This window comes from Calonectris borealis, chromosome 2 (assembly GCF_964195595.1).
Source record: "Calonectris borealis chromosome 2, bCalBor7.hap1.2, whole genome shotgun sequence".
NCBI lineage: Eukaryota > Metazoa > Chordata > Aves > Procellariiformes > Procellariidae > Calonectris > Calonectris borealis.
This window is the reverse complement of record NC_134313.1, coordinates 169,727,051-169,753,624: the sequence shown is the minus strand read 5'-3', so window position 1 is coordinate 169,753,624 and position 26,574 is coordinate 169,727,051. Positions and strand designations below refer to the sequence as shown.

Here is a 26,574-nt window from a genome sequence, read left to right as displayed (position 1 = left end):
TCAGCTAGAAACCATAGCAGCCTCTGCAATTATAGTATTCCCTCTGCTTCCTTCTCCTCCCCTGCCCTCCCTGTCCTCGGAGGGCCCGCAGAGCAGATCAATCTTGCTTCATAAATATTTTACCGACTACCTAAATATGCACAGAAGAGACTCTTCACCACAGATCAGAATCCTGTTGCCAGACAATGATGTAGTGCCATCAGAGTGATACTAAGCCCCTGGGATGCCACCAGGAGAGCAAGAGACGGCATGTCTGTGCCGGGGACTCTGTGTCTATTTGTTACGGCACGGAAAGAGGGATTGCTGCTGAGGGGGCCAGGGGATCCCTTTCTAACTTGGTCCTTTGGCCCTTCCTCAGGAGATTTCTCCCAGCTCCTTTCTCCTGATAGGGGGAAACATGAAGAGCCTATGGGGAAGGGTGCAGGGAGGCTGTCCATCCAGTTGATGCTGTGTGTCCTCCACCTCTCATCACTCGAGAGGGGTGTAAGAGCTTCAGAGCATCTCTCTATCCTTTCTCCAGTTGCTGCCTCCTGGATGTTCCCCACATGGCAGGTGTAAATGGAGAAGGAAGGACCAGGCAGAGGCACAGCTTCAGACTGGGGGGATCGCATTCATCCTGGGGCTTCCTGTTCAAGGGATCAGCCTCCGAACAACATCCTCCTCTGCAGAGGCGGCTGATACCCTAGACATGTCTTGGTCTTGCTCTGTTCATGTCCCCTTGTGCATGAGAGGAAGGGAACTTGCATGAGCTGCATCTCCCTAGTTGGTATCCCATCACCACTGACCCAATTTCTTCTTCTACCTCTGGCCCATTGGCAGCCATATCTGAGCTCCCACTAAGAGCAGTTGTATTTATTTCCATTGGCTCACAACCGTAAGACCAAGAGCCCTCTCTTAGCCTTTACTCCAGCCTTCTCAACGACACAGGAGGGTCATTGCCCTTGTCTTTGGAGCAAGCTCTAGGATGAGGAGGAAAAGACACAGTTCGGAGCAGAAACCCTGTCAAACTAACCTTTCCTACTGAGCCCATCACAGGACATTTTGAATCCTGGGACTGCTGAAACTCTGCACGAGCTTGAGACTGAAATATTTTGTGTTTGCTGAGCACACTTATTTCCCCGATCCTTTCTGAATGCGAGTTACACCATGCGGGCTGCGCACTGGTGAAGGGCTGTTGGGGTACATGCTGCGTACAAGCACGCCATACCTCTTGTAGCAGACCTGCTTTGCGTAATGGTAAATCGCTCCGTAAGTGCTTCGTGAGTGAGTAAGAAAACCCAAGGGTGGTTGGGTGACAGTTTTTGAAGGTTGCAGACGCACTGGGACAGCGTTTGCCCCAATTCTTCCTGCAGTTGCCAGAGGCCATGTGCAGAGCTGGTGTGGGTCTCAATTTTAAAGAGCGTAGCACAAAAATATCACTGCTGCAAGGCCAATTTCATTTACAACCTGATGACTTTTACGAGAAAATAATACATTATTTTCCTGCAAGGCAGACAGAAATATACGGTATCAGGCCTGCCTTTATTTCCCACCCTTCTGGGTATTAGCAAATGAGTCTCTCTCTTTCCAGTCTTCTGCCTCTTTTAGGTGCTTTACGCTATTAGATAAACCCGCGGTAGAAGGGAAGGAAATTGAATTAAAAATTGATCTGCTCTGCCTCCTGGGAGCCCTATGAAAGGCAGCATCCCAACATTTCCTGGGTAGAACAGGAGGAAGGAGAGATAATAACCCTTAAAAAGGAGGAAAAGAGGGGTGGGAGCATTAATTAGACTGAAAAGATACACAGGTTGCACTGCCTATATACTTATTTAGTAGATAGTCAGACAGATGGTGCATAGGACTACCCAGATGCATGACAGGTGGTATTTCCAAAAAGCACTGGTGACCAAGGGAACAGAACTGGCACCAGTTCAAGTCCAGTGGCCCAGTCATGTAGATTCATACACAGGTGATAATGACCCAAAATTTTTGGAAAATATCTAATGTTTTGGGGGTCTGAACTTGCAGCACTTTTAGAGGGCTCGAGTCTGCAGATCCATGTGTATGTCTGGAGAACGCGGGTCAGCAAGACCTGGAAATCAGGTCCAGATGCAAAGGATACAAATTTCCTCATGGATCACCTGCCTTGAGCGCAAACGGAGGCTGGTCCAGGTCCCCGCTGTGTTCATGCACCCGACTGCTACGCACCTGCGCTCTGCAGTGACCTTATGTGCCTACCCAGAAAGTCAGAACATGAAGCATATATAAACACGCTGTAAAACACAACCAATACAGTAAACACAGTGAAGATTACAGGGAGTGATTCGGCTGGCCTGCATTAACTGTTTTGCAGGGCTGCGGTGATGCAAAGCAGCTGTCAGCTTGGTCATTCCCATGAACAACCGTCTCGTATTAGCCCAGCCTCGCACTTGGGTCAGGTCATACTTGGGAATCTGCTGCACAGATTGCACCCTCGATGCACATATACGTACTCGGGACGCTGAAGGATGTCTTCAAGATATTGGCATGCTGTGCAAGTGCCTGGCAGTTACGGGCTGTGAATAAGAAGCCCATTGAACTGAAGCCAGCTGTGGAGAATGTAATTACACAGTTAAACTTGGAGACCACTGACAGTTACATAACAAAGGAAACCCAGCCTTGCTGGAGGCAAATTGCTTTTGTTCTGCTTGAGAAAGGAAGGTTTTGTTGACAGCCCAGATATCTGCTTTCAGACAGGAAGACTTAGAAAGAGTCACACAACAATGTCTTACTCCATTAGATAGCTCTACCCAGGCTGATGGGCTTCCCTGTCCTAGAGGGCTGCCATTCTGGGCTGGGGCCATGAAAATAGCAAGTCAGCTCATCTCGTCCTCCAGTCACCACTACTGTCTGTGAAAAAACTTCCAGGAACACATTATAAATGTAGTGATTCATTTAGACCATGCTGTTTGTTTCCTCCTCTCCTTCCCTGAAGGACAATTGCGTGCCGAGGGGCTTGTCTCGGGGTTTTCAAAGATCCTGATCGGGTTTGTTTAATCTATCCGCTGGTGGGAAGTTGCCTTACAGAAGGAAGGTAAAACTGAACAGGTCTTGGGTATGCAGAGGAAGGTGGAGGTGGTGGGCTGGGTGGTCTTTGCAAAAATCATGTCACTGCTGAACTGTTAGAAAGACAGGTCTGGTGGGAAGGACCGTGACCATTTTCTTAATCAAATGCAGAATAAGCTGTTGTAATTGCTGTGGCGAGGTGCTGGAGCTCTTTTAGAAACTGTCAGTGACAGACAGTCTCTCTCCCTTCACGAGGCAGTCTGCTCCCCTGCCCTACTATCTTCTCTTAGAAAGCTTCTCCTGACATTTAATGCGATTTCCTTTGCTGTAATCTAAGATCATTACCTCCTATCCCTGAGGGACATGAGGAACATTTTTTTCTCTTCCTTCCTCTGTGCAGAAGCCTTTTATGTATTGGGAGGCTGTAATCATGTGTCCCCTTGATCTTCTCTAGACTAGACGTCTTCTCTCCTCAGCCTCACAGATCATGAGTTCTCTGTCACTCTTGGCCACCTCAGGACACAGCCGGGTGTCTGCATAGATGACCTTTGCACTTGCTATATGGAATTTTATGCCAACCAAAGAATAATGTTATTATTAATGTCTGCAGCCAAAGCTGAAGATTTCTCCCATACCCTGGATGTAGGACACGGAGCCTCTAGAAGGAAGGGACCAAGGTCTCAACCTTGAATTCAGGCAGGAAGCATAAAAAGCAGAGGACCTGTGATTTGCCAGCCTTTGCTGCTAAGGACGTGCCTTGCCATGTTCTGAGTGAGACTGGGGGGTCTCATGCAGGTGCTGGAGGGGTTTCTCCAACATACAGACATACTATATATAGGCTGGCAGCTATGGACTGAGAACAAGAAACCCACTGACCTGAGGGCTGCTGCAGTAGCTTCATGGGCCTGTGGAAACCCAACCAAGACGTGGCAATGAGTCATTGCCTGCCAGAACGGGACAAAGTCACCTCCTCCACTGGATGTATGAGAAAGCATTATTCCTGGACTCTGTTATCTAAGAGGGACAACATTGCTCAGAAACAATGAACCAAAGGGATGCTTATGGCAGATGCCTAACCTTTGAGGCAAAAATCTTTTAATGTGTCCTAAACAACTTGATGGAGGCTGTGCTGAGAGGTCCTTGGTGAGTGGATACAGGCTAAGCACATCCTTGTGGTCTGAGGAGCCCTGTCAAATCCTCTGGGTCTTTCCAGGGAGGGAGAAGGATGGTTCTTAATAGCATTGGCAGTGCTTTGCCGCAAGAACTGTCGAGTGACAATGCAGTTGTGGGACATCAGCTAAAGTCAGGAGGTGGCAGATTTGAGACACTCCTCGTGCAACATGTTGTTAATCCGTGGGATTCATTGCTGCAAGATGTTCTGGCACAAAAGACTTGCAGGGATTGAAGGTGTGACCGACCGGAGTTTCTTATGGAAGAGCAATCCACTGGGGGTTATTCAAAGCAGAGACCCCAACGCTAGCTCAGAAGTTCAGTGTGTCAGTGGAGTGGACTAATCTCTGTCCTGTGGGCAAAGCATTTTTCTCCTTTAAAGAGTTCTGGAATTTGCTGGAGTCTTTGAACCCTCATGACTACATCACATTAAACGCTCTGCTTTGTTGCCTGGGAGCTGGCAGGTTTCTGACCTCTGCCTGAAGGAGCTGCAAAACCATGCTTGGTTGTGACACTCTTGATCTTGAATTCTAACATCCTGCCTTTGATTCTGGCCAGCACCACTTGCTTCAGATGAAGGTGAAAGAAAATTTGTGATACACAGCTGTTAAATAGTCTTCCATTGGAAGAAACTTGGCCTTTATTTAGAGCCGACCGGCTTATGTCCTGAAGCATCGCAGTATAGATCACTTCCCAAAAATGTTATTAATGTCATATATTAATGATAATTCTCTCCATTTTGAATCCTTCTCTACCTCTGGTGATAATGCAGTCGTACAGCAATGAGTTCCCCAGATAAAATGTGCATTGGCGTAGAAAAAAACAGCATGAGGGAGGGATATTTTAGCCTAGACTAGACTAGACTAGTTTGGTTGGAAGCCTTTTTACCCAAAGGCTACCAGACGCTACTCCTCCTAAACATTCAAAAGTTTCATAGGCTTTTTCATGAGAAATAAGAAGACAGGAGGCAGTTTTGGAGAAAACAAACCGATACCCTGCACAAACTCAGCTTATCCTGCTCAGCTGACCAGGAGTCTGAAACAATATCCACGAGCACTCCGATGGAGGGGGAGAGGGAAGATAGTTATTTCAGTGCGGCTGCTGAAACCACAATGCCGTCGTGCACAGTTCCCGTTGTAATGATCTCTCAAATCCATTAACTCTGATTCTTTTTCACCCCGCCTCTCCCATCCCGGGTTGATTTGCAGCAGAGGCAATGAGAAAGCAGAAAGCTTCTCTGGCCAGACTCCATCCACTACAGGGGCAAGCAGACCCTGGGGAGCACCAGCCCCCATCCTCATTTTGCCCCCAGATCATCCACTATTGCTCTGCTGGTGTCAAACACCTTTGAACAGGAGCTGGCATAGTCAGAGTGTCCGTGAGATGCACACCTCTGTGTATGTGCTCCCCTCCGTGCTGAGGATCCTTTGCAACTGAAAATAAAGAAGCCTCATCTGAAATGAGACACTAGCTTCACACAATAGATTTTGGAGGGGGAGGGCAGGAAGATGTTATTTTTGGCTGCTTGCCTACAGCAAAACCAGCCGCCACTCTAAAGCCAATAGGTCTGTACTAGTGACTCCTGTGGGAGGTGCAGGCTAGAGATTTACATCAGTATTTGTAGGACAAACACATTTTGAGGCCACAGATAAGGGTCTGTTGCTGTTACGCTTATCTTAATGCAGGCTTGCAGCAAAACACATCTCTCCTCTGAGGAACTTATGGCTCAGGGCCCAGAAACTAAGGTGTAAAATTGTTTTGGTGATAACTCCCTCAGATTTCAGATAGTACCTAGATGCTTCGAAAGCCAAGCCTAAAGAAGCAAGTTGGACAGAAGAACCAAAAAAGGAAGGGGCTTCTCAAAGTCACCCCAGGGTGATTGGCAGAGCCAGAAATAGCACACAGGTTATTTTGGTGCAGAGCCATCTCCATCCTCAGCCATATAAAGGTTAAACATCTAACCTAGCGTGTTGTTCAAGGCTCTTTCTATAGACCACAAAGAAAAGCAGGAACAACCAGCGGGCGATACGAACCACCTTACATGGGATGAGAGGAGAGGTCTGACTGACATACTGACTATAGAAGAAACCTCAAGAAATAATTTTTAAAAAGCTAGATAAGGTGAGATTAATCCCACCTGCTGGTCTGGGGTTCAACAGAGGCCAGCAGCCCACTCAGTCTTCATCTAGGCTGGTGTTCCCATGCCACAGTCCACAACAACCAGTAGCTGACAAGGTCTTGACAAGTGATCTCCAGTTTCTCTACAGAACCAGAGTAAACACTAGCATTTTTACCTAAAGGTCAGAGGATTCAAATCATGGTGGTCTGAAGGAAATATTGACGGCTAACAGTTTCCTTGGCCACAGAAATGTGGAAACTATCAACTGAGCAGTGCCTTTCAACTTTTCTCTGTCATTGGTGAGCCCTTCACCATTTCTTGGTGGAGGTATGGATGTTGCATCAAAACTGCATGTCTATTAACGATAGACTTCGGGATTTTTATCCACCTTTCACAAACCCCTCAACAGTGTCCTTCGCTGCTAATGAAGCTGGAAACTGCAGACTCAAAACCAGGGAGGTACGACCTGAAACAGCAGGTACTGCTTGTGGTTCCAGGTGTTCCTGAAGACGATGGGAGTCTGTGGTGTAACTGTACTGGCCACTCTTCAGCATTACATGAATATGCAAAGAGATGGCAGGGTCAGTGACTTAACATGGTTTCCTCAGAAGTCCCTGCTCAAGTGGATGTTTTCCTTCTGGTCTTTGAAATCAGTAGGTTTATTTACAACCAGATAAATGGCTGTTTTCTGGCTTTTCTTCCCAACAAAAGGATTTAAAAATTTTATTTAAAACACATCGTTAGATTTGAAGCCCAATATTCTGGACAGAAAGGAAGGATGAAAATTATCAGCTTGCTCCCCTATCCCCTTGGAAGGATTTTTATTGGTAACAACCACTTGCATTACTCCAGGTTTTGACCAGGAATTGGAACTGTCCAGAAATTACTACAGCATAATCACTTAGGCCAAAACCCACCACAGGTACCTGAGTTGTCCTAGGATGAGTCCCTCCAGCTTAGTCAACAGAGAAAGACAGACTCTGCTTTTGAGGGGCGATGCACTCTTTTCAGGTCACTGTCTTGCTCCACTGACCACAGGGAGGAAAATCCCAAATCTTGCTTTGCCAGAGGCTGTTCAGTGGCAAGAAACAAGGTGTCGAGTGGAACTTGATCACAGAATCATAGAATCATAGAATCATAGAATCATAGAATCATAGAATAGTTTGGGTTGGAAGGAATCTCTAAAGGTCCAACCACCCTGCCATGGGCAGGGACATCTTCAACTAGACCAGGTTGCTCAGAGCCCTGTCCAACCTGACCTTGAATGTTTCCGGGGATGGGACATCTACCACCTCTCTGGGCAACCTGTGCCGGTTGATGCCCTGCAGTAGCTCACCTGGCCTCCAGCTCCTGCTCCATGGCTTCCTGCTGGTCCTGTGCCATGTCTACCTGCCCTTGGTAGATATCTCGGACACCCTGGGTGCCTCCAGATGACTACACGGAGGCAAATGAATTGATCATTCATTGCCTGTGTAGAGTGAACTGAATCTCTCCCCAGGCTCATTGCTGTCCTGGCTGGAGCTCCACAGACAAGCTCAGACAACAAAGCCCAGGTAGACACCTAGACATCTCAGAGCAGGCAAGAGGAGTCTCCTGCTCAGGATGCCCAGGGGAAGGGGGGATGAATCTGGACCAGAGCACGAGGCAGTCTCTGCCTCTAAAAGCTTCCAGCTCCAACACAGCCAAGAGGAAACAGGAGCACTTGGAGGAGAAAGCAGCTTCCTGAGTATCCCCCTGTGAGATACTCACACAGCTACTTGCTCACTTACTCCAAGGCAGTATCTGCATTCCCCAGAGATCACTTTTAGCTCTGGGGTTCTTACTGTGACTGTCGCCTTTTAGTCACATTCAGGACTCTTTTTTTTTCCTTTTTAAATTTTTAATTCATGCACAAAATGCAGGGTTTTGCTCTTTCCAAAGGCGCATTTCCCAAACCTAAACATGAAAACTTCAACATCAAGATGTCCTAACTCTGAAAATCACAAATGCAACAGAAGACCAAATCATCCCCAAAACACTTAACAAATGAAACCAATTTTCTTTTGAGGCATTTGCAGAACACCACCTATTCTTACACAAACAAACCAAACAGCAGTAATCCTTAGAGGAGTAAAAACACAGGAGATTACTGTTTTCTTTTAATTTGCTCTGACACTTTCCTCTACCACACAGTGACTGGCTAGATGATGAACGTGAAAAACAGCAAAAGAGCTTTTACTTTCAGTAACTCCCCCAAACTCTTTAGACATCTACTTTGTCAACTCCTTCCAGAGGATGACTTGCTGAAGGACACGCAGGAAGAAGATAATAGTATTTTCTTACTCATTTCCCTCTACCTTTAAGGACATGGGTAGCCAGCCATGCATCAGGACTGTGAGTTCTTACTCCTTTATCCGGTGTTTTTTAAGTACGGTTTTCTTTGAGCCGTAGCTTCTGGAGTCATGTGTTGGGGGACACCAGCTTGCATTTAAAATAAAAGCAAGCATTTACCTGCCATGGAAGCAGAAAGATGCTGGAGCTGATTAACTCCAGAGTGCCAGAATAAGGGGAGAAAAAGGAAGAGAAATAAAAACTTCCCCTTTTTGAAAAGCTCATGATATTTTAAGCAATTGTCATAATTTTGGGAATATTTATCACCTATAATCATTCAAATGGGTTGCTAAGGCAGGGTCTCCTTCACTGCAGCACTGGGTGCTACCTGCAACCCTCTTTCCTTAGGAGGAGAAAGAGATTGTATGCAGAGGCTGAAGAGTTTTTTTTCTACATGACAGAGGGGAAAAGACTTACAAGGTCAATTGTTGGCATCAACTGGCAAAATAAATTCAGAGCAGACAGTGTTCACGGAAACCAGGAAGCCTTTGAGAACATCCTGATGATGCCACTAACCACGGTTCCACAAACGCAACATTATTGTCTTAAAAACAGGGAGGATGGCCTAAAGCCCACTGTGGTTAAAAGATACAATAATAAAACTACAAAAACAGAAACAGGTAAAGAACAGAAAAAAAGAGGAGAAAGATGCAACGCTAAGCCAACAGGCCTGGGCTTTGCCTTGTAGGGTGGCCTCGCACCTCCTGTTTGGAGGCTTCCTAGACCACAGGCAGAAGCAGCTTGTGTCAGTCTGCACTGATGGGACCTGGTAGATGGACACAGAGTCTCTTGAGGGCTGCTTTGCCTCTCTCCGGCCTAGTGATTCAGCTTGCCTCACTGCGGATATCCATGGCATCACAAGCTCACCACCCAGGCTCCGCTGAGAGCAGAGCAGAAATCAGCAATGTCATGGTGTCCTATCTGCTCCCCTTTAGGTGCCTGCTGTAGCATCTTCTTGCTGGATGTCTGCTGCCTATGGAGGAAAACTGGATTACCTCCCTCCCTTGGAGATGGAGAGGGTGTGGCCTCCAAAAGCAGGTGAGATCCATCTCATCTGACTTCCAAGCAAGTCTGACAGTGTCATGATCAACCCCATTCTTGCTGTGGGGACTCCTGCCTCCCTCCAGGCAGCAGAGGTACAAGGGAAAACACAACTTCCCATAGCCAAGGTGTCCCCATGAATCCCTCACAGCATGCTCAGGTCTTGATCGCAAACAGAGACCCCTCTCTCCTTACACTCTCCACTCTCCCAGCCTTGTGCATCTGCAGCATGGTGTTATGGTCCCTTTCCCACCCTGGGATGACCTGTGCTGGGCACGGCTGGGCCAGCTCTCCTGTTTGTGTTGTCAAGGACTGGGAGGATAGAGGGGTGGATGGGAGCTCGGAGGATGGGGACCACAGCGTGCTTCTCCGAGAGCAGTCGAGAGCAGCCCAGATGTGGCTGCACCCTGGCCGGTACCCCTCTGTCTTCATATGACTTGCCATAGCAGATCCCCCGATCCTCTCCCATCCTGTGAGCTCACCTATGGTGTCCTGTGATATGTGGGGAGAACCAGCATGGAAAGCTCTGCAAACTTCCCAGGTGGACCCAAACTGGAACTCCTGACAGCTTTCCTTAGACTTTGTAACACCTAATATCACCTAAAAGCCAGGCACAGCTGAGAGCCTGTTTCATGCTGCCTTGGAAAGCAAAGCAGCCTCAATCACAGCGACAATGAAGGGGCCCTGTCGCCTCTGGTCCCCCTTTCCCAGGAACAGGAATCCCATTTATTTCTCTCCCAAGCTCCTGGTTCAGCCTTTAGGGCCCTGCCTTCCCACCCTCCTCTGCCGCTTCTCCTGCCTAGTTGGTGTAATTCATTTTCATGCCCTCATACCCTCACTTTCTTGCCAGCGCTTGCGGGAGGGGATGTGCAGCAGACTCCGTGCACAGAGGATGCAGGAGGCGAGGCAAAGGCTCGGCAGGCAGGTTATAAAGCAGGCAGCCCTCTCCTCCCATACTCCTGTAGGCAGAGCAGCCAGGAAACCCACGGAGAGGGTTTCTTTCTTTCTTTCTTTCTATTTTTTTCCTTCTTCCTTTCGCCTTTCCTTTCCCGCCCCCATCAGCAGCCGCCTCCCCAGCCCGTCCCCCGTCCTTCCCGGCACCATGCCTTCTGGAACGTCGCAGCTCCGCTCTTTCATGAGCAGTGTGTGGTATTATGACTCCGGCGATGCTGAGCCCTGCCAGCACACCTCAAACCACAGGTATCTGACCCCATCCCAAGCCCCATAACACTGATTAATGTCCTGATTCACAACCCAATCGGGTCGGCACCATCGGTGGCCAGGACGGGACACCACCCCACTCCCCGCTCTCTCCTCCTTGCAGACCCCTTCTCCCTTTGCTTGGGGAGTCGGCGTTTGGGGGGGGGGGGAATCCATTCCAAAAAAAATCAGCCGGCAGCAACCGCGGGCAGGGAGCGCGGGAGCTGCCAGCGGCAGCCGGGAGCTGTGCATGGCCGGGGTGCCGTTACAACAAGGCCAGCTCTGTGATTACGGCACATTAAGCTCTCAGTGCGGTGCAGGCAGCTCTGGGGCATGACGTTCTTCCCTCCTCCAGCCAGTCAACTTCGGCATCCCCACCCTGACTCCCCCTTTTTCTGGGCATGGAGGGGAGACACTGGAGGGCTTGACGTGTTGCTCATCTGGAGGTGAGGGCAGCCATGGCCTCAGAGCCGTGGGAGAAGGTACGGTGGGGAGAAAAGGTGCGGTGGCTGTGCATGCCCTGGCGGGAGATGAAGGGGAGGGAGGAGGAATGGTCCCCGGAGTGAAAAATACAGGCTGCGACTCATTGCAAGAAGCCAAATCAATCCTGGAACATGTTGCAATGGGGCATCCACGCTGTTGGGATAGAGGCATCCCCACACTCCAGGGGTACTGGGTGGTGGCTGGTGGTGGAACCCCCAACAGAGCCCTGTTTTGGGGCTGTTGATGCCTCGGATGTGACAGTAGCAGAGATCGAGCCATAGAGTGGGACCTGCTGCAGTGTGGGATCCCTCCCATGGGACCACGAACATCAGCTAATCCCGTGTGAGAAAATAAATCAGCTGGGTCCTGTTCTCTGTCTCCTTTGACCATGCCCACGTCCATATGTCTACAATATCTTTTTCCCAAAGCAGTGTGGCCTCATCCAAACAATCCACAGTACACCTGAAATGTGTCTAAGCATTATGTGGGGTGGTGCAAGCTGGTAAGAGCTAAAGACAGGCCAGGGAGTGTGCTGGCAGTAAAACGGCATGGAGAATCGCAGGACTTCAACGTGGCCTCCCTGTTTTTACTTGTTAGTGAAGGTAAAGCCCTGTCAGCTGGGAGTTTCTCAGGCAGTGCCAAAGTCTTGTCTGTCCTCTCTTGTCCATCCTTCTGGGGCTGGAGGAACAGCCCTGGTCCTCAATACCTCCTCTCCCTTGGCCAGCTCAAAAAGAGCCTCTTGTCCCATCAAGGCACCACCAGCCCTTGGGATGGGACCTGTCCCCTCTCTGTATGCTTGCACATACTCCTGCCCTGTTCCAGGGTTTAAACACCAACCCAAGGATTTAAGCTAAGGCCTTGGACCCTTCCCAAAATGGTCTTATCTACTGCCATTCATGACCTGTCTTCATTAGAAATATCCTCTTTGTATCCCAGCAAGCCAGAGATATCAGTTTTGCCTTCTTGGGCACCATCTGTTTCCAGCCAGGAATGAGTGATTTGTAGGAGGTGTGGGACCTTTTCCAGTGTCTGTCACACTCCTTTTCCCCATCTTTACAGCAACAAGACTGGAAGAGGAGGCATAAAATGCTCAAACAGCCTTCTCTTCCCAATTCATTCTCCTTTGCATTCTTCTGCAGGCTTTCTGGGAAACACGGTCTTCCCAACCTGATGCTTTTGGAGGCATGAACTACAGATGTTTGCCTGGTCCACTTTCTACAGGGTGTTAACTCTGAACCCGAAGGAGGTACGCCTTCCCAATGGAGTACACTTCCCTTCCATTTAATTTTAGATGTCCATTTTGAAAGCCAGGGGCTTAGGGCCAGCAGTAGGGTAAGAAACAATGGTGCTACCAAAAGGCAAAGGGGAAAGTGAATGAATAAGAAAATCCAGAAAAGAAGCAAAGGCCACTGCCGCAGCAGTGAGGCAACGCATAATTGGTTCTTCTGGAGGACTAACAGTGCTGATAATGAAGGCTGGCACTGTCAGCAGAGTAGACACCAGGCTGGAAAAGGAGTTGCATGCCCAGGTCTACTAGGTCTCTGTGCACACCCTATGGACTCTCACCCATGCATGCCCCCAGCAACAATGCTGATGGCTATTATGCAGCAAATTTGGCTGCATTGCAATTACAAGAGGGATGGGTGTCAGCAGAAACAGGAAAGGTGGCAAATGGAAGGACGCAAGCATCCACCTAGGCAGGCTACAAGGGCTGGGCTGGCCTTGCTGCTCCTACTCCACCTCAGGCCTCTCCTCCACCCAGCTCTGTTCATGGGATGGCAGTCAGTTCACCCTTTGGCTTGGCCATTGTTCTGCTTATCTGGGTAACTCAGAGCCCTTATCGCCCCAGGAAGCGCTGAGTCAGGTCAACCAAGCACGTGCCCGCATTGACCTCTATGGAGATCCTCTTTGTGTTTAGATTTGTTGGCAGAGAACCAGGGCCAGATCCTTACCTGGGTGCAAAACAAGGGCTGCCTCTGTTCCATTTTCACTAGCTGAAGCATGCTTCTCTCCCCCTGCTCCTCCATAAACCTGAGTCATCTTTTGCTGATGACAGAGTAAATTAGGAGTACACAGTAGCTGTGACTTTGAATGGCATGATTTCCCACTTCCAGTCCTACAAAATATGTGCAAAAGGCACTTGAACTTCAGTTTGTTGATCACACCGACATTGTCAATGACACCAAGGGATGCAAGGGCAAAATCAGTATAAAAATTTGGGTAGGAGAGAAGAAAAAGCAATCATCTATTGCACAGTCTGCTTTAAACACTGATGCTAAATTTGCTCAAATCTCATAGATTCAGACATCATGATTTAGCATCCTTTAAGAATGGACCCAAATCCACAGCCGAATCCAGTCCTGTCCTGTGGTTTGAAAAATCCAGCATGCTTATCATCCTTCCCCACCGCCACCATAGCCAGAAACAAGAGCGACACTCCCCCTTTCAGATCCCCCCCAAATTGCTCTTGTTTAAATGCTTTCAAGAAGGCAATCATTGCACAAGGCAGCCAGCCACAAAAAAAGCTACTGAAGCATGGCTGAACATGGTTTGGAGAAGCATCTGGAAACTGCAGGCTTGTCATCTGACCCAGATCTCTCAATTTGCAAAATCTTCTCCCTTCTCGTCCAGATGCAACCCAGGGCCAGGAGACCAGGACCAGCATGTGCCAGTTGGGCTTCTCCAATTTACCTTCCGGCTCTCTCCTTATTTCCCTGCAGTGACACTGATTGACATCAGATGAGACTTTCTTGGCCCTTCCGCGCTCCACAGGAACACCACTGATTTACGCCAGCAGAAGGCTCTGGCCCCTTGAGCTTTGTGGTTTCTATGATGAGGTTAAGGCAAATCACAGAGAAAATCTGATCCCAGGAATGAAACAAAAAAAACAACAAACATGCTTCATTGTGGTGGTGAAAGGCTGACGGAGAAACACCAGTCATGGTGGGAAATGAATTGGAAATGAAGCTGGTACTCTGCAGTGGGATCATATGGTGGGATGCTCCGAGACTGTTTAACAATGCTATGGCATGAGTCAGAGCCTTACAGTTATACCCACACGCTCACTTGTATATACACACATACATAACAGTTTCGTACCAAATCCTGTGTCTTTGTCAGCTGAGGAAATAAGACCTCGAGGCCCACCCAGGTTCTGTGGAGTGCAGTCTCAGATCATCTGTGGCGGGATGCTTTGGAGCTGAGCGGGTCCCTTGGGGATATGGGGCAGCTCTGAGATGCACGGGCACCCATTGCTGATGTTTAAAGCCAAGCGAGGGAAAGCAGCCCTACCCTGCTTTGTCCCCAACCAGTGGCTGGCCTGGGTGAACAGTCCTGGTAATTTAGCACAGGTGAAAACCAGCCGTGTCTGCATTAGATACAGTGCATCAGACCCTCTGACCACCTACCGGGGTGTGTTTTAGGAACCACGGCTATTTAGACTAGGAAAAGGCTTCCACCTCAGTGCCTACAGAGCCATCTCTCTCTCTTGTATCCTTTTCTGGGAAGAACAATAAAAATAAACCATGTTTCCACATACACAGAGTCCACCTTCACTCCCCGCAAGTCCTCTGTGCCTTTGCTGCACATACAGAGCAAGAAATACCTGAAAGCACACAGAAAGTCAACGGGAGAGCTGAATCTCAACTCCTGGACTCCTCTCCTTACTGAAGAGGCCATTTTAGGTAAGCAATTCAGTGAATGTAACCTCGAGGGCACTGGAAGAAAACACAAGCTCAGAGAAAATTTTAGGGATATCAACTCTGAGAAGTTAAAAGGCTTTGTAAGGTGATGGCTCTTGATAAGCCAGCAATTCTAGCTTTTGAAGCTCTATATGTTGGTTGTCTCTTAGCAGTCCCACCACTTATCAGCTCCTTCCCATTTTTATTTTAAATGTTTTTTGCTGTATTTTTACTGAGCTGAGTGAAACTGCTAACCATGAAATAGGTACGCTATATAATGTTGCTTTATTGATCTTACTCTTCGAGTGCGGCCAGGAGAAACAGGTCATTTCCCTGTAACCACTCTCCATAGCCGGTGTCTCAAAGCTACTTTAACTCTGATTGCTCAATGACTGAAGGGAGAAGTGGTCTGGGATGTAGGAGTCGAGAAGAAAGTCAAGGTAACATTGAGGTGGGGGAGGGGTTTAGGCAATAAAAGTGGGACAGATGGAAACAGCACGTGAAGTTCATGGAATTGAGTCCAGTGGTTTCACTGAATTTTGGAATTTGATTTGTATCTTTGCAAAACAAAAGAGGCTACTGGCTATTTGCTCCTGGAGGAGATCAGCATTGCCTAACATGTTTTAATTCACAAGATCAATGAAATACTTACTCTGCGAGTCAGCCTATGATTTCCTACAGCTGAGCCATCTCAGGAGCCCTTGGCCTCACTGTGTCACTAATAAAGCGGGTTAGAGACCATTCTCGGGTCTTGCAGGGAAGGGAAGCTGTAGTAACACGGTCTGGGTGTTGAGTCAACCTTGTCTTTTGGTGGGCTTCAATGTGCCTGCAGGGAGTGGTCTGAACGCAGCTCCACGTGCCTTCCAGGTTGGTCAAAAATGCTGATTTCTTTCTCCCCAGCCTTGTGAAAGAAAGGCCAAAGACAGCAACAGAAATGACAGAGCAGGCTGTCATCACGATGGGGAGACGGAGCAGGGGAACAGCACGGTGCAGGAAAGTGTGAACAAAATCAGGTTCAAACGATGCTCCCGGGTCCAGCAGTCCCAGCTTTCCTGGGCAGAGCAGGGCCAGGGTGCCTCTGGCTTCTGAAACCCTCCTTTTCCTCCCCACTCCATGTCTGCTACCAGCACCGTTCCTGTGCTTAGTGTACGGGGTGGGCTCAGGGCTCTCCTGGGATGCTGCACTCCCTCGAGTGCCCAAGGAGTATAAACCAGGTGAATAAATCAAGGCGATGAGATGATGATTAAATAACTTGCCAGTGGTCCTAAACAGAGCCCCCCAAAGCGCCACTGAGTCTCAGTTAATTGACCATTTGTCCTCTGCAGCGTGTCCAAGAGATGGTAGTTCCCTACCATCTGCTGCTCCTTGCAAAGTGCCTCATCCCTTAACCCGCGGCAAGCACGAGCTAGGTTTTGCATACAGAAACATACAGAAAACCCCCCCACTTAGGTCCCGAGCTAAAGTTCAGCGAAGGAAAGAGAAGGTTTTCTAAGGACACCCAGTGACTTTCAAACCTGCCTTTACAGATGCAATAGAGGCTGCTTCTTGCTCTCAGTGTGGCAAGACCAAGCAGATAAATACACTGAAATGCTTGGAGAGAGGGGAAGGGAGACTGAAGTAAAGATAACATCGAGAAACCCTGATTAGCAGCAGGGCAGCCATGTGAAAAACGAGATAACCAGCCTGCCTTGGGTGCTGAGACAGCAACTCCTGTCTCCAGCCCTTGCCCCAGACACTGATCTAGGAGGTCTTTTTCGAGAGGCCAAGTCTCCTTTTGATGAGCTGCCCTTATCTGACAGACGGCTGGTACTCGAGGTCGTTATGGTGGAAAGATTCAAAGACACCAAACACCTTTGGACTTTGAAGGCTCATTCGCTGTGCACTTTGATAGGGTCAGAGAGGTGGGCTAGGGCAGGATGGCTCTGCTGCCTAACTCAACACCTTCCTCGACGTGGACGTAGGGGGAATGGTTTGGCCTGACCATTTCACTGTCCCTGCAAGCAACAGGCCAGAAAGCAGGGAAGCAGGTACCAACTGTGTTGTATCTCAGCTTGTCGGGGCTGCTTCTGAGTCTTGGAAGTCCCTGTTTATGTCTGTATTGCTAAATACAAGGGCTGGGTTCTGTCCTCTGGCCCTGACGCCAAGCAGCAGAGCACACCTCAGGTCTACAAGCCTAAACTCATTTTTTTCCCTAAAAAAAAAGTGTGGTCACATCCAATACCCCTGACCTGTGTCATCCTGAACCATCACTTGACATTATCTACAGGACTTACCGGCTCAGACAAAAACCCTGCCAAGAAGTGTGCTAATGATCAGACGGTGTGGCTGATGGAGGGGAGGTTCAGAGGTAGCACGGAGCCCACCATGAGCTCGGCTGCCGGCCCCACGGCTCACGTTGCTCTACGCGTGTTTATTGCTGAGGAGCAGGAGGTACAACAGGACGCACAGCAGGCCTGGGATGGGGTCTGTCAGAAGGAGGATTTTGGGGAGCTTTATGCCAGAGTAACACAACTGTACAACCATGGTGTCAGGGCAAACCTGCACACGTTGCTGGCCGCTCATCCCATCTTGTCCCCACTTCTGTGACCCAATCTCTCCCTCATGAGCCTTTGCTGTGCAGATGCCATTCACTGACCCAGCAACAAACCTTCTCTTACATTTATTTTCTTTTTTTCCATCTTGGGTTAGTTTGGTGCCGGCTCAGTGAGCCGAATCAGCTCACGGAGGGGTGCACAATGCCAGGAGGGAAGGAGGGAGACGGGAGCACAATCCCTGTGCTGCTGAAATGCCTTGAACAAGGGATGCTGGAGGGGTGAGAGGGAAAAGGGGCAGAGAAATCCAATTTCTGCTTTGCTGGGTAAAGGGAAAAACACGTGGCCAGAAAGACAGGCCAGCCTTGCAGAAGATTTCAACAACGGAACCATCACCTGAATGCTGTCACAGGGATTCGTGTTACAGAAGGATCAAAGTATGACCTGATAAGAGGGAGCCAACAGTCCAAAATTTTCCGTTTTTGAAAATCAGGTTTCTGGAAGTCAATCCAAGCTAAGCCTCTGAAGAGAAAGGAAAACCCTAAAATACAGACTCCCACTAATCACTGGCAAGGGTCAGCCTGGCTTCAGTGGAAATAAAGGGGTTAATGCCAAGCCAGGCACACCGAGCAGAGTTTGGGTGTTTTCTTCCCATGACACAAGACAGCAAAGCTCAGTCTGACCCAGCAGGTATTCTGCTGGCTGAGTTTCAGCCCCAAGTGTAATTTTTTTATTGCCGCGTCGTGAAAGGCACAACACAAAGATCATCGTTAGCACACCAGCTCTTGCAAGGCCAGCTGAAGTTTGAGGTGTTATGGGTTGAGATAACCAAATGATATTACAACAGCCAAGTGGATGCAGAAGGAGAAAGCAAATTTTCCATGTCAGGGTAAAATATCTTTGATATGGTCTAATCTTTAACACAGACTGATCCTGTCGAGTTCTTCCTTTCGGTCAGGGCTCGCCCTAAGCAACACATTTTCTTTGGTTTTTTTTTTTTGTTGTAATTGAGAGACACTAAAATTTCACTTATGGTGGGAGCTGAGCAGACAGAGCAACCCCTCTATGCTTACACTTTTGCAGAGAAACAGCCCATTCGAAAGGGTGGGGGATGCCTGCTGGCTTCTCCCTTTGATCCGGACAGTGTCGGAGAGCGAGGAGATTTGGAGGGATCAGAGCTCAAAAGGCTGAGGCGAGCCCAGCGACAGCCGTGGCGTCGGAGAGCTGCGCAGTCTAGGGAGCACCTAAACACCCGCCGGACTTCATCGCCCTCTCCCAGCGGTGCGGGATGAGGATGGAGCCGCTCGGCAGCCACGAGGGCCAGATCCCAGGAGGGGTTTAAGTCAGAGGCAGCTGTCGTCCGGCTCTGCTATTCCCTCCTCCTGGTCTTTAGGCACAAAGGAAACTCAACGACTGCAGGGTTTAGCTGGAGCCATAGCTCTGCCACCGACCCCAGGGAGCAGGATTTCCCCAGCCCTGATCTCCGTGCCAGGAGAGGTGCTGTATCGCCTCACCCCACACTGCTTGGTCGGGGGCTGTGTGCTAATAACTGCGATTTAGGGGTTTCGGTGTGACGAGCATGATGTCTGTGCCCCAAATAACTCTCCAAACTAGGGACCGATTTCAACTGAATTTGATCCAGGGGCTGAGCGGTGCGTTTCCCGAGCAGAGGGAAATCCTCCAGCCAGCATCTTTACACCCTAGGAGAGTCCCTTATCAGTGCACCCAGCCCGGGAAAAGGGACGATACGAGACACACAGCTGCGGGACAACTCTCAGCCTCTCAGCATCGTTTTTCAAAGGGACGTGGGAGCGCAGGGCGGCGGTGGCCGGGACAGCAGCTGTCTCTGCTTGAGCTGTCTGGGCTGGGGGTACCCCTCGCAAGGACTGCAGGCACATCACTCTAGCCGGAATAATCCCACTGATCTCAAAGCACTGCTCCGGGGCTATTTCTAGGATGTCAGAAACCAAACAACAACTGCCCGGACCTGAAAGATGCACCTCGGATTTCATTTCCTCCAGCCTTGACCCCCTCCCTGTGCACACAGTTGCCCTCTTGCTTTTCCTCTTCCCGATGCAAGGAGCTTGCACCGAACCCAGCCTGTTCAGGTCAGGCTTGCCACCGGGCAGCTGAACTTTTTTTGGCTTGCATGGGATGAAATCACAGCCCATGCATTACCCTGACGCGGAGGCTTGTTTGCTTTATATTTTGCGGTTGAGTATTTTATAGTCCAGGGATATCTGCTAATCCCGAAGTACAATAACAAAAATCGTATCTTTCATAAATACACGGACAGGGATGGGCACGCTCCCAAGCGTGTGCGGAGAAAAGAACATTTCAGACATTGTTTCCCTGCACTTGGAGCTTGTCTTTATTTAATGAAGTTAGGCAGCTAGTCAGGATTTGCAGGATCTCTATAGAGGATTATTTTATTATTATTATTCTTTTTATTATGGGCCGTATTCTGAAGCAGAATATGATTATCTTTCCCTTCCAGCTATAAATTATTCAACTTCAAATCCTTCCCCTTTCCAGATCCATGAAGATGTGAGTCTGATCAGAGGAACAACAAGAGAGAAATCAAAGAGCAAAACACCGACCAGCACCTCCTTAATCCGGCTGCTTTGCTGCCTGAGCAGCGGGATCTCGGCTGGTTGGTGACCCGAGAATCGCTTTGGTGTGAACAAGAGAGTTTTTCCGATGTATACCGGACCTTCCTACCGGAGATTAATACCAATGCTGGTGTGGATGCAGCTCCCTTGGGAATAGGGGCTGGGACCCTTCTGCAGGTGACCTGGCCAAGCTTGTCCCTGTTTTGGGTTATGCCTGCAAGAAAGGGCTCCAAACCCCCTCCTGACACCCCTTGAATTTCTGGGGGGTTGTTACAGCTTCTCTGCAAAATCAGAGAGAAACTTCAGCATTGCCCAAGCAACCCGAGTGGGGCCAGGGCTGGGGAACCACAGGCTGCGGCAAACAGAAAGGGGGTTGAGACCCTTCTGCTGCTCAAATGCATCTCCCTAACGTGCAGCACCTTCTGCAAGGCACCGAGCACTGCTGAAAGGCAAGACCCCCACCGTAAAGCAGAGGTCCGTTTTGCTACCCATTTCATACCCCACACGGACCTGCTTCCCTGGGTCATGTCCAGCTCAGCCGGCTCGGGCTGATACCCATTCCCCAAAACGGAGCTATCCTGATCCAAAACCCTGCAGAAGGCTGGTGGCTTATGATGGTGATGATGATGATGATGATGCAGAATATCTCCGCCAGTGATAACTGGGTTGGGGGCTGCCAGGCTGAGACTGGCAAGAGAAGGAAACTGAGTGAAAACCCAAGAGGTCAGCAGAGCAAACCCCGGGGCTTTCTGCTGGGAGGTGAGACATGGGGAGGTTTTTCTGCAAGGAGCTTGGGCAGCGCCTTTCAGATAAAATGATAGTGCCTGTATCTCAACTTCTCCCGTGCTCTGCTGATGTCAGACCCTACTTTTAAAGCTTATGTCTTTTCAAACACAATGTTTGCAGGGCTATCTGGCTCAGGTCAATCTTGCTTCCCTGGCCCTTGGACCAAATAGCAGAATTAACCCAAATTTCCCCCTTCACCCTGCCAGATTTACGGCACGAAGTGCTCAATCGACAAGCGAAATTCCCTTCGCCGTTTAAGCAGGAATATTCCCACCGAATATTCCCAGGGAAATGCTGGGGGAAAACTTCTCTGGATTGCCAGAGGAGTTGGAGGACAGCAGAGCTTCACCCAGTGCTTCACCCCACATCAAAGACAGCCCGCTGTCCCTCTCAGCTGCCCCCCTGAAGCGCAGGGCAGGGATGCTGATCTCGCTATGGATTTGGCGTGGCTGCAGGCTCACAGGAGGTCCACGATTTCTGCACAGACACGTTTAACTCTGAGAGGACCCACTCCCACAGCATTTTTCCGTGTGCTGAATTTCCCACTGTTAACGCAGGGACACGCAGCCCGCATATTGCGGAGACGTGATTCAGCTGCCAGCGTCCTGCCCCATGAGGTACCAGTGACACAGACAATCAAAGAAACCATTTCCCATCCCTCCTTCAGCACTCTTGCTGCAAAAAGTGCCTTTATTACATCTTTGCCCGCTGACCAAAGGAACAACGGGAGTGACAGCTTCAGATTTAGGAGGCATCGTGCTCTGCCCAATCTCAGCATCACCAACTCTCAGATGCAAAGCAACCGAGCTGCAAAGAGCCCAGCAATTATAGCCACGGCTCTCAAGATTCAAGTCTTCCAGCCTCAGACAGATGAATTGTGCCCTGAAGCTCTGAGCGGTCGGCTGCCTTAGTCTGCGGGAATCCTCCTGACTCAAACCCCACAACAGAGCTTTGCTTTGCTCTGCTGGGGGAGTGAAAGATCGGGTACCACTTTTAGCTTAGCCCAAAGCTGCCACGGAGCCCGTCTCTAAATAAAGGACTTGCGTCCCCATCCTTCTGCAGCTACCCTCACTGGTTTTTGCTTGTTGCTTCTAGGAGAAAGGCACTTGGTGACTTCTATTGATGGCAGCACATAAAACACACTCAGACCCCCTAGCCAAATATCAAGCATATATACGACCCTTCTTATAGTGTAGCTACGAAGACATCACCGTGCTGAAACGTGCAGTCAATACCATTCCGTGTTCTCAAAGTTCATTTAAAAATCGAGTTAGTTCAGGAAAGAAACAACAACAGCAAAAAAAAAATCAGGCTCTAAGGCACCCTGCAAGTTGTTCCCTGCCTCGCAAGTTGTTGTACAGTAGGATGACACGGGGCTGACCTTCTTATTCCGCCTAAGTGGATGCCAGAAGGGACAGACAACACCTCTGCAGCCCCTGAGTTGTCAGGACAACTTTTCAAACCTTCTGGCAACTCCCTCAGCTGTCAATGATGGGTTTGAAAAGCAAGGGAAGTGTCTGAAACGTGCACTTCAACCTGGGCCTAATTAAACGGAATGGGGTTTCTAGTGCAGGACCCTAAATCAGTACAGGAGGGGATCAGGCTTTTGGAAACGCAGCAGAGCAAATACTCTTGTGCGTTCCTCACCAAGCCCTTCCCAGCAAATTTCCCTGCTTTCTTGCCCCTCTGTGATTCTGGCAGAGCTATTCCTGGTTTATGCCCAGGTCCAGCTCGCCCTGAGCCGGTGCACAGGGCACGCTCCGCTCCTCTGGCCATGAGCCCCTGTCGCTACCAGCGCTGCTGAGCAAATCGCTTGTGATCTGAAAGTGTCTGTTGCGATGTATTATCAAAAATAAAATACCCACTGGGAACAGGAGACAGCTGACACTTGGTTCACTGGCTGGTCCTCTGCACCTTCTCGAGGTACTGGGGTGTACTGGGAGAGGGAAGTAAACCATGAATGGGACCGGAGACGCACTCTGCAGCGTCGCCTGACTTTTCTGGGTCCCGAAGTTTGCCGAGCTCCGATCTGGCTGTTTCACGAACCTGATTTTCACCGGTACCAACAGAGACACCAAAGCTAGCAGGGATTTTGGTGCCGACTTCAGCGGCAGCAGGGCTGTGGAGGTGGGGGGAGCAGGTGCTACAGGACCTACCCTGTCATGACATGGCCCCAAAGATAGACGTGGTCACGGAGATGCTAATCCAACCCCAAAACAGGGGGGAAACCTCAACCGTCACTAAAACCTCAACAAATCTAGAAGCGGTCCTCCCAATTTCCCCAATTTTCTTTGGGTTTTGAAAGGTTTATTTACACTTAGAGATAGAGCAAGACGGGGATGGACTGCAACAATGATTGTTTTCCGAGGGGCTGTTTCTTCTCATTTATTGATGAGATGTTTCCCTCTAGCACAATGCTGGACGTGTGGGGGAAACACCCCTCCTACCAGCCCTGCACAAGGTCCCCAAGCAGTCCCTACCAAACCCAGGAGACCCAGGGTGATGGTTCCTGGAGGATCAGGGAGGACCTGGCTGGAGTGAGGGTCAGGGCGAGCCCTCTCCCTTTCAAACACATGTCCATCCCTCATGGAAAGCAGACACCGCTTTAGGTGGTGGCCGTGGCCCTTCCTACACCAGAAGGGACTGAGAAATGGCCAGCAGTGGTGGTGATCCTAGGGATGGAGAAAGCAAGGAAAGCACGTGTCAAAGCAGCGTGCCCATCAGTGGGTTAATAGCTGGTGGCCGATTCGATATGACATTTCCCTTCGCTTCTGCAGAAGGGCTTTGGAGACCACTTGGGGCTGCAGAGGGGGGTCTGTAGATCTTAGCCCAATCCCCATCACCACTATCAAGGCGGTTTTGATAGACTTTAGCCCTTTTTGCTGCCTCTGTAAAGATATTCTGCCTCGGTGTGTGCAGGAACAGGTGAAAACAGTGCCAGGAGGCGAAGGGTTAATACTACTTTCACGCTGCTGAGTGTAAACTGTCTGCAAGCCCTGCGCTCTAAGGTCCTCTCCAAATTTAATCCCAAAGAGGAAGGCACTGTTTCACTGAGATTAAGCAGATTTGCAGATTAAGAAGATTAAATTAAATTTAAATTAGTCATCTTGGGGAGGGGGGGTGAATAAAAAAAAAGAAAAAGAAAAGGAAAAGTTGCCTTTTACCCATAGGTGTCTTTTAAATTATCCCCCAAAGGCTTTCCCCAGACCCCTGTCAAACTGCACGCGTTCCTGTCCGGAGGGGTTTAAAAGTGATTCAAACTCTTTGGGAAGCACAGACATTTTAATTTCATCTGGTGCAGCTACTCCTGAGACCAACTGCACACACGAGCTGCCAGCGAAATAAACCACTGGGCTGAAAAAAAAAAAAACCAACCCAACAAAACCCCAGCGCTCTGCCTTCTAAATCCTTGATGCAGTAAATTACTCATCAAGGAAACAGCCGCGCAGATCGTTCAAGAATGCGAAGGGAAAAGATTGAGGGACTCACCAGAGCGTAGACTGAACTCAATACGGAGCAGCAGAGGATCAAACCCAGACTGTGATAAACCAGATATGATCCCATATCCAAGAGGCTTCTTCCAGCATCCAAGCTCGCTCGGGGAAGTAGGAGGACGAGAGGTCTTCCAGCGCTCCGCTTGCAGATGATTTCTCCTTCTCCTTCCCTCCCGCCCCCCCCACCCCCCCTTTCCAGAATTTGTGTTTGTTTGATTGTTTGTTTGTTTCCACAGTTTTAGCCAGAAAGGCACATGACAAGAAACCCCGGTCCTTTGCTTCTTTTTCTCATGGCTGGAGATCTGGGCAGCTCCCTAAATACAGCCCAGGAGCCCATGTGAAGCGGAGCAACTTCGCTCCCTTCAGAGCTGCAGCCCCCGGTGCTGTTTGTTTTCCGTGTGCATCTGTCTCAGAGCAGAAAAAATCACATCCATATGTCAAAACTGCTCTTCTGTTTCCTTTTTATGAGGCAGTGGGAAGTTCAAATAATTTCTTTGTCAAACGCAAACACAGAGAAAGAGGGAGAGAGGGAGGGAGGGAGGGAGGGAGGGAGAAGGCGAGAGAGGGGTGGAAGGGGTGGGAGATTGGAGAGGGTGGGGGAGGCTTTTAACCACTGCTTTATTTTTAGATCCAGTAATTTTATCTTTTAGGTTTCAGAGGGGTTTGGGGGGGGGGGGGGAAGGAAAAAAAAAAAAGGCTTTTTTTTTTCGTCTTCTCTTTTCGGCATGCAAACAAATCGCAAAGTCGAAAGTTAAAAAAAGCGAAAACTTGGAAATATTTTCACTTAGCAATTACCTTTTCGCAAACAGTGGTACTCGGGGGGATTTTTTGCTTGTATATCCCGGCGCGTTTCAGCTCCACAATAGGTTTATTCTGCCAGCCTTCCAGGTTGCAGTGTGTTTTAGTTACAAATAGGGATTTTTGCTTCTCTCTCCCTCTCTGTCTCAAAGGATCTGCAGTTTCAAAAAGCCGATTGAGTACGGCATGAAAGCGTGGGGCTGAAAGATCGCTCCAACCCCCGGTCTGCCACCCCCTTTAAGTTTATTTTAGATTTCTCCCCCCCGCGGCAAAAACACTTTTCACTTACTCCGCGAAGCGTTCTGAAATCCTCGGGTTTTGGGATGGGGTTTTTAATTTTTTTCCGATTTAAAAAAAAAATTACAAATTTTTTTTCCCCCAATTTTTTTTATTTTTTTAATTTTTTTCCACTCGCGCACCCGCATGGGCACAGAGTTCTCCGTCCCGTGCCCCGGAGGAGCCTCCCGAAAGCCGGGGAGGGGACCTCGCCCCCTCCCAGGGGTCCCCAGGGCCGCCCCGGTGGGAGCCGCCGCCGCAGCCGCCGCCGCCGCCGCCCGGAGCCCCCGCGCCCCCCACCCCTTCCCCGCCTGGATTTCACCAACTTTTCGGAGTTTCGGGGCAGGGATGTTACTCCCAGCTCAGCCGGGCGCTTTCATTCATAAAACTACGAGGCAAAAAAAAAAAAAAAAAAAAATTAAATAAAGAGCCCCCCCACTCCCAAAGCCAAGCTGTTGGGGGTTTATTTAAAAGCCGAAAGCAGGCTCCAGCAACCATCCCCTTATCATTTTTTCGACGTGGGAGGAGAACCGGGGAGGGGAGGGGGCTGGAAATCATGACAAGGATGCAAGACGCGGGCAAACACAGCGGCAGACACCGGGCTCTGCGCTCGGGGCTGGCTCCTTGGGGGAACTTTAGAAATCAAGTCGTGATGGGGTTTTTTTTCCTTTTTTTTTTTTTTTTCTTTCCTTGCAGAAGCAGCGGATATTTAGAAGGAGCTGAACGGCGGCAAGGAGGGGAAAAGAAAAAAAAAAAAAGCCAACCTCCTCTTTAGATCTATCAGAGAGCAGACGGTAAAAACATCAAGTTTTCGCAGAGTGGAGCTGTGTGCATTTCTGTTTTATTTTTTGGAGCGAAGAAAAAAAAAAAAAAGAAGAGAGAGAGAGAGAGAGAGAGGAAAAAAAACCCCAAAACTCTACAGTCGGTTTGTTGCTTGCTTTTTTTTTTTTTTTTTTTTTCACAGCCCCATGGCTGTGAATAGGTGCCTTC

The 26,574-nt window shown here is 49.3% G+C and overlaps 1 protein-coding gene across 1 annotated transcript in view; it reads right to left on the bottom strand.

Annotated features, from left to right (window-relative positions):
• The window catches only part of PTH1R (parathyroid hormone 1 receptor), a 132,087-nt gene extending 107,429 nt beyond the window's left edge, over window positions 1-24,658 (bottom strand). The window contains exon 1 of the mRNA XM_075144379.1: window positions 24,506-24,658. Within this exon, the coding sequence (XP_075000480.1) occupies window positions 24,506-24,580 (75 nt within the window). The 5' untranslated portion in view covers window positions 24,581-24,658. The remainder of the gene's footprint in view (window positions 1-24,505) is intronic.
• Window positions 24,659-26,574: the final 1,916 nt, after the last annotated feature.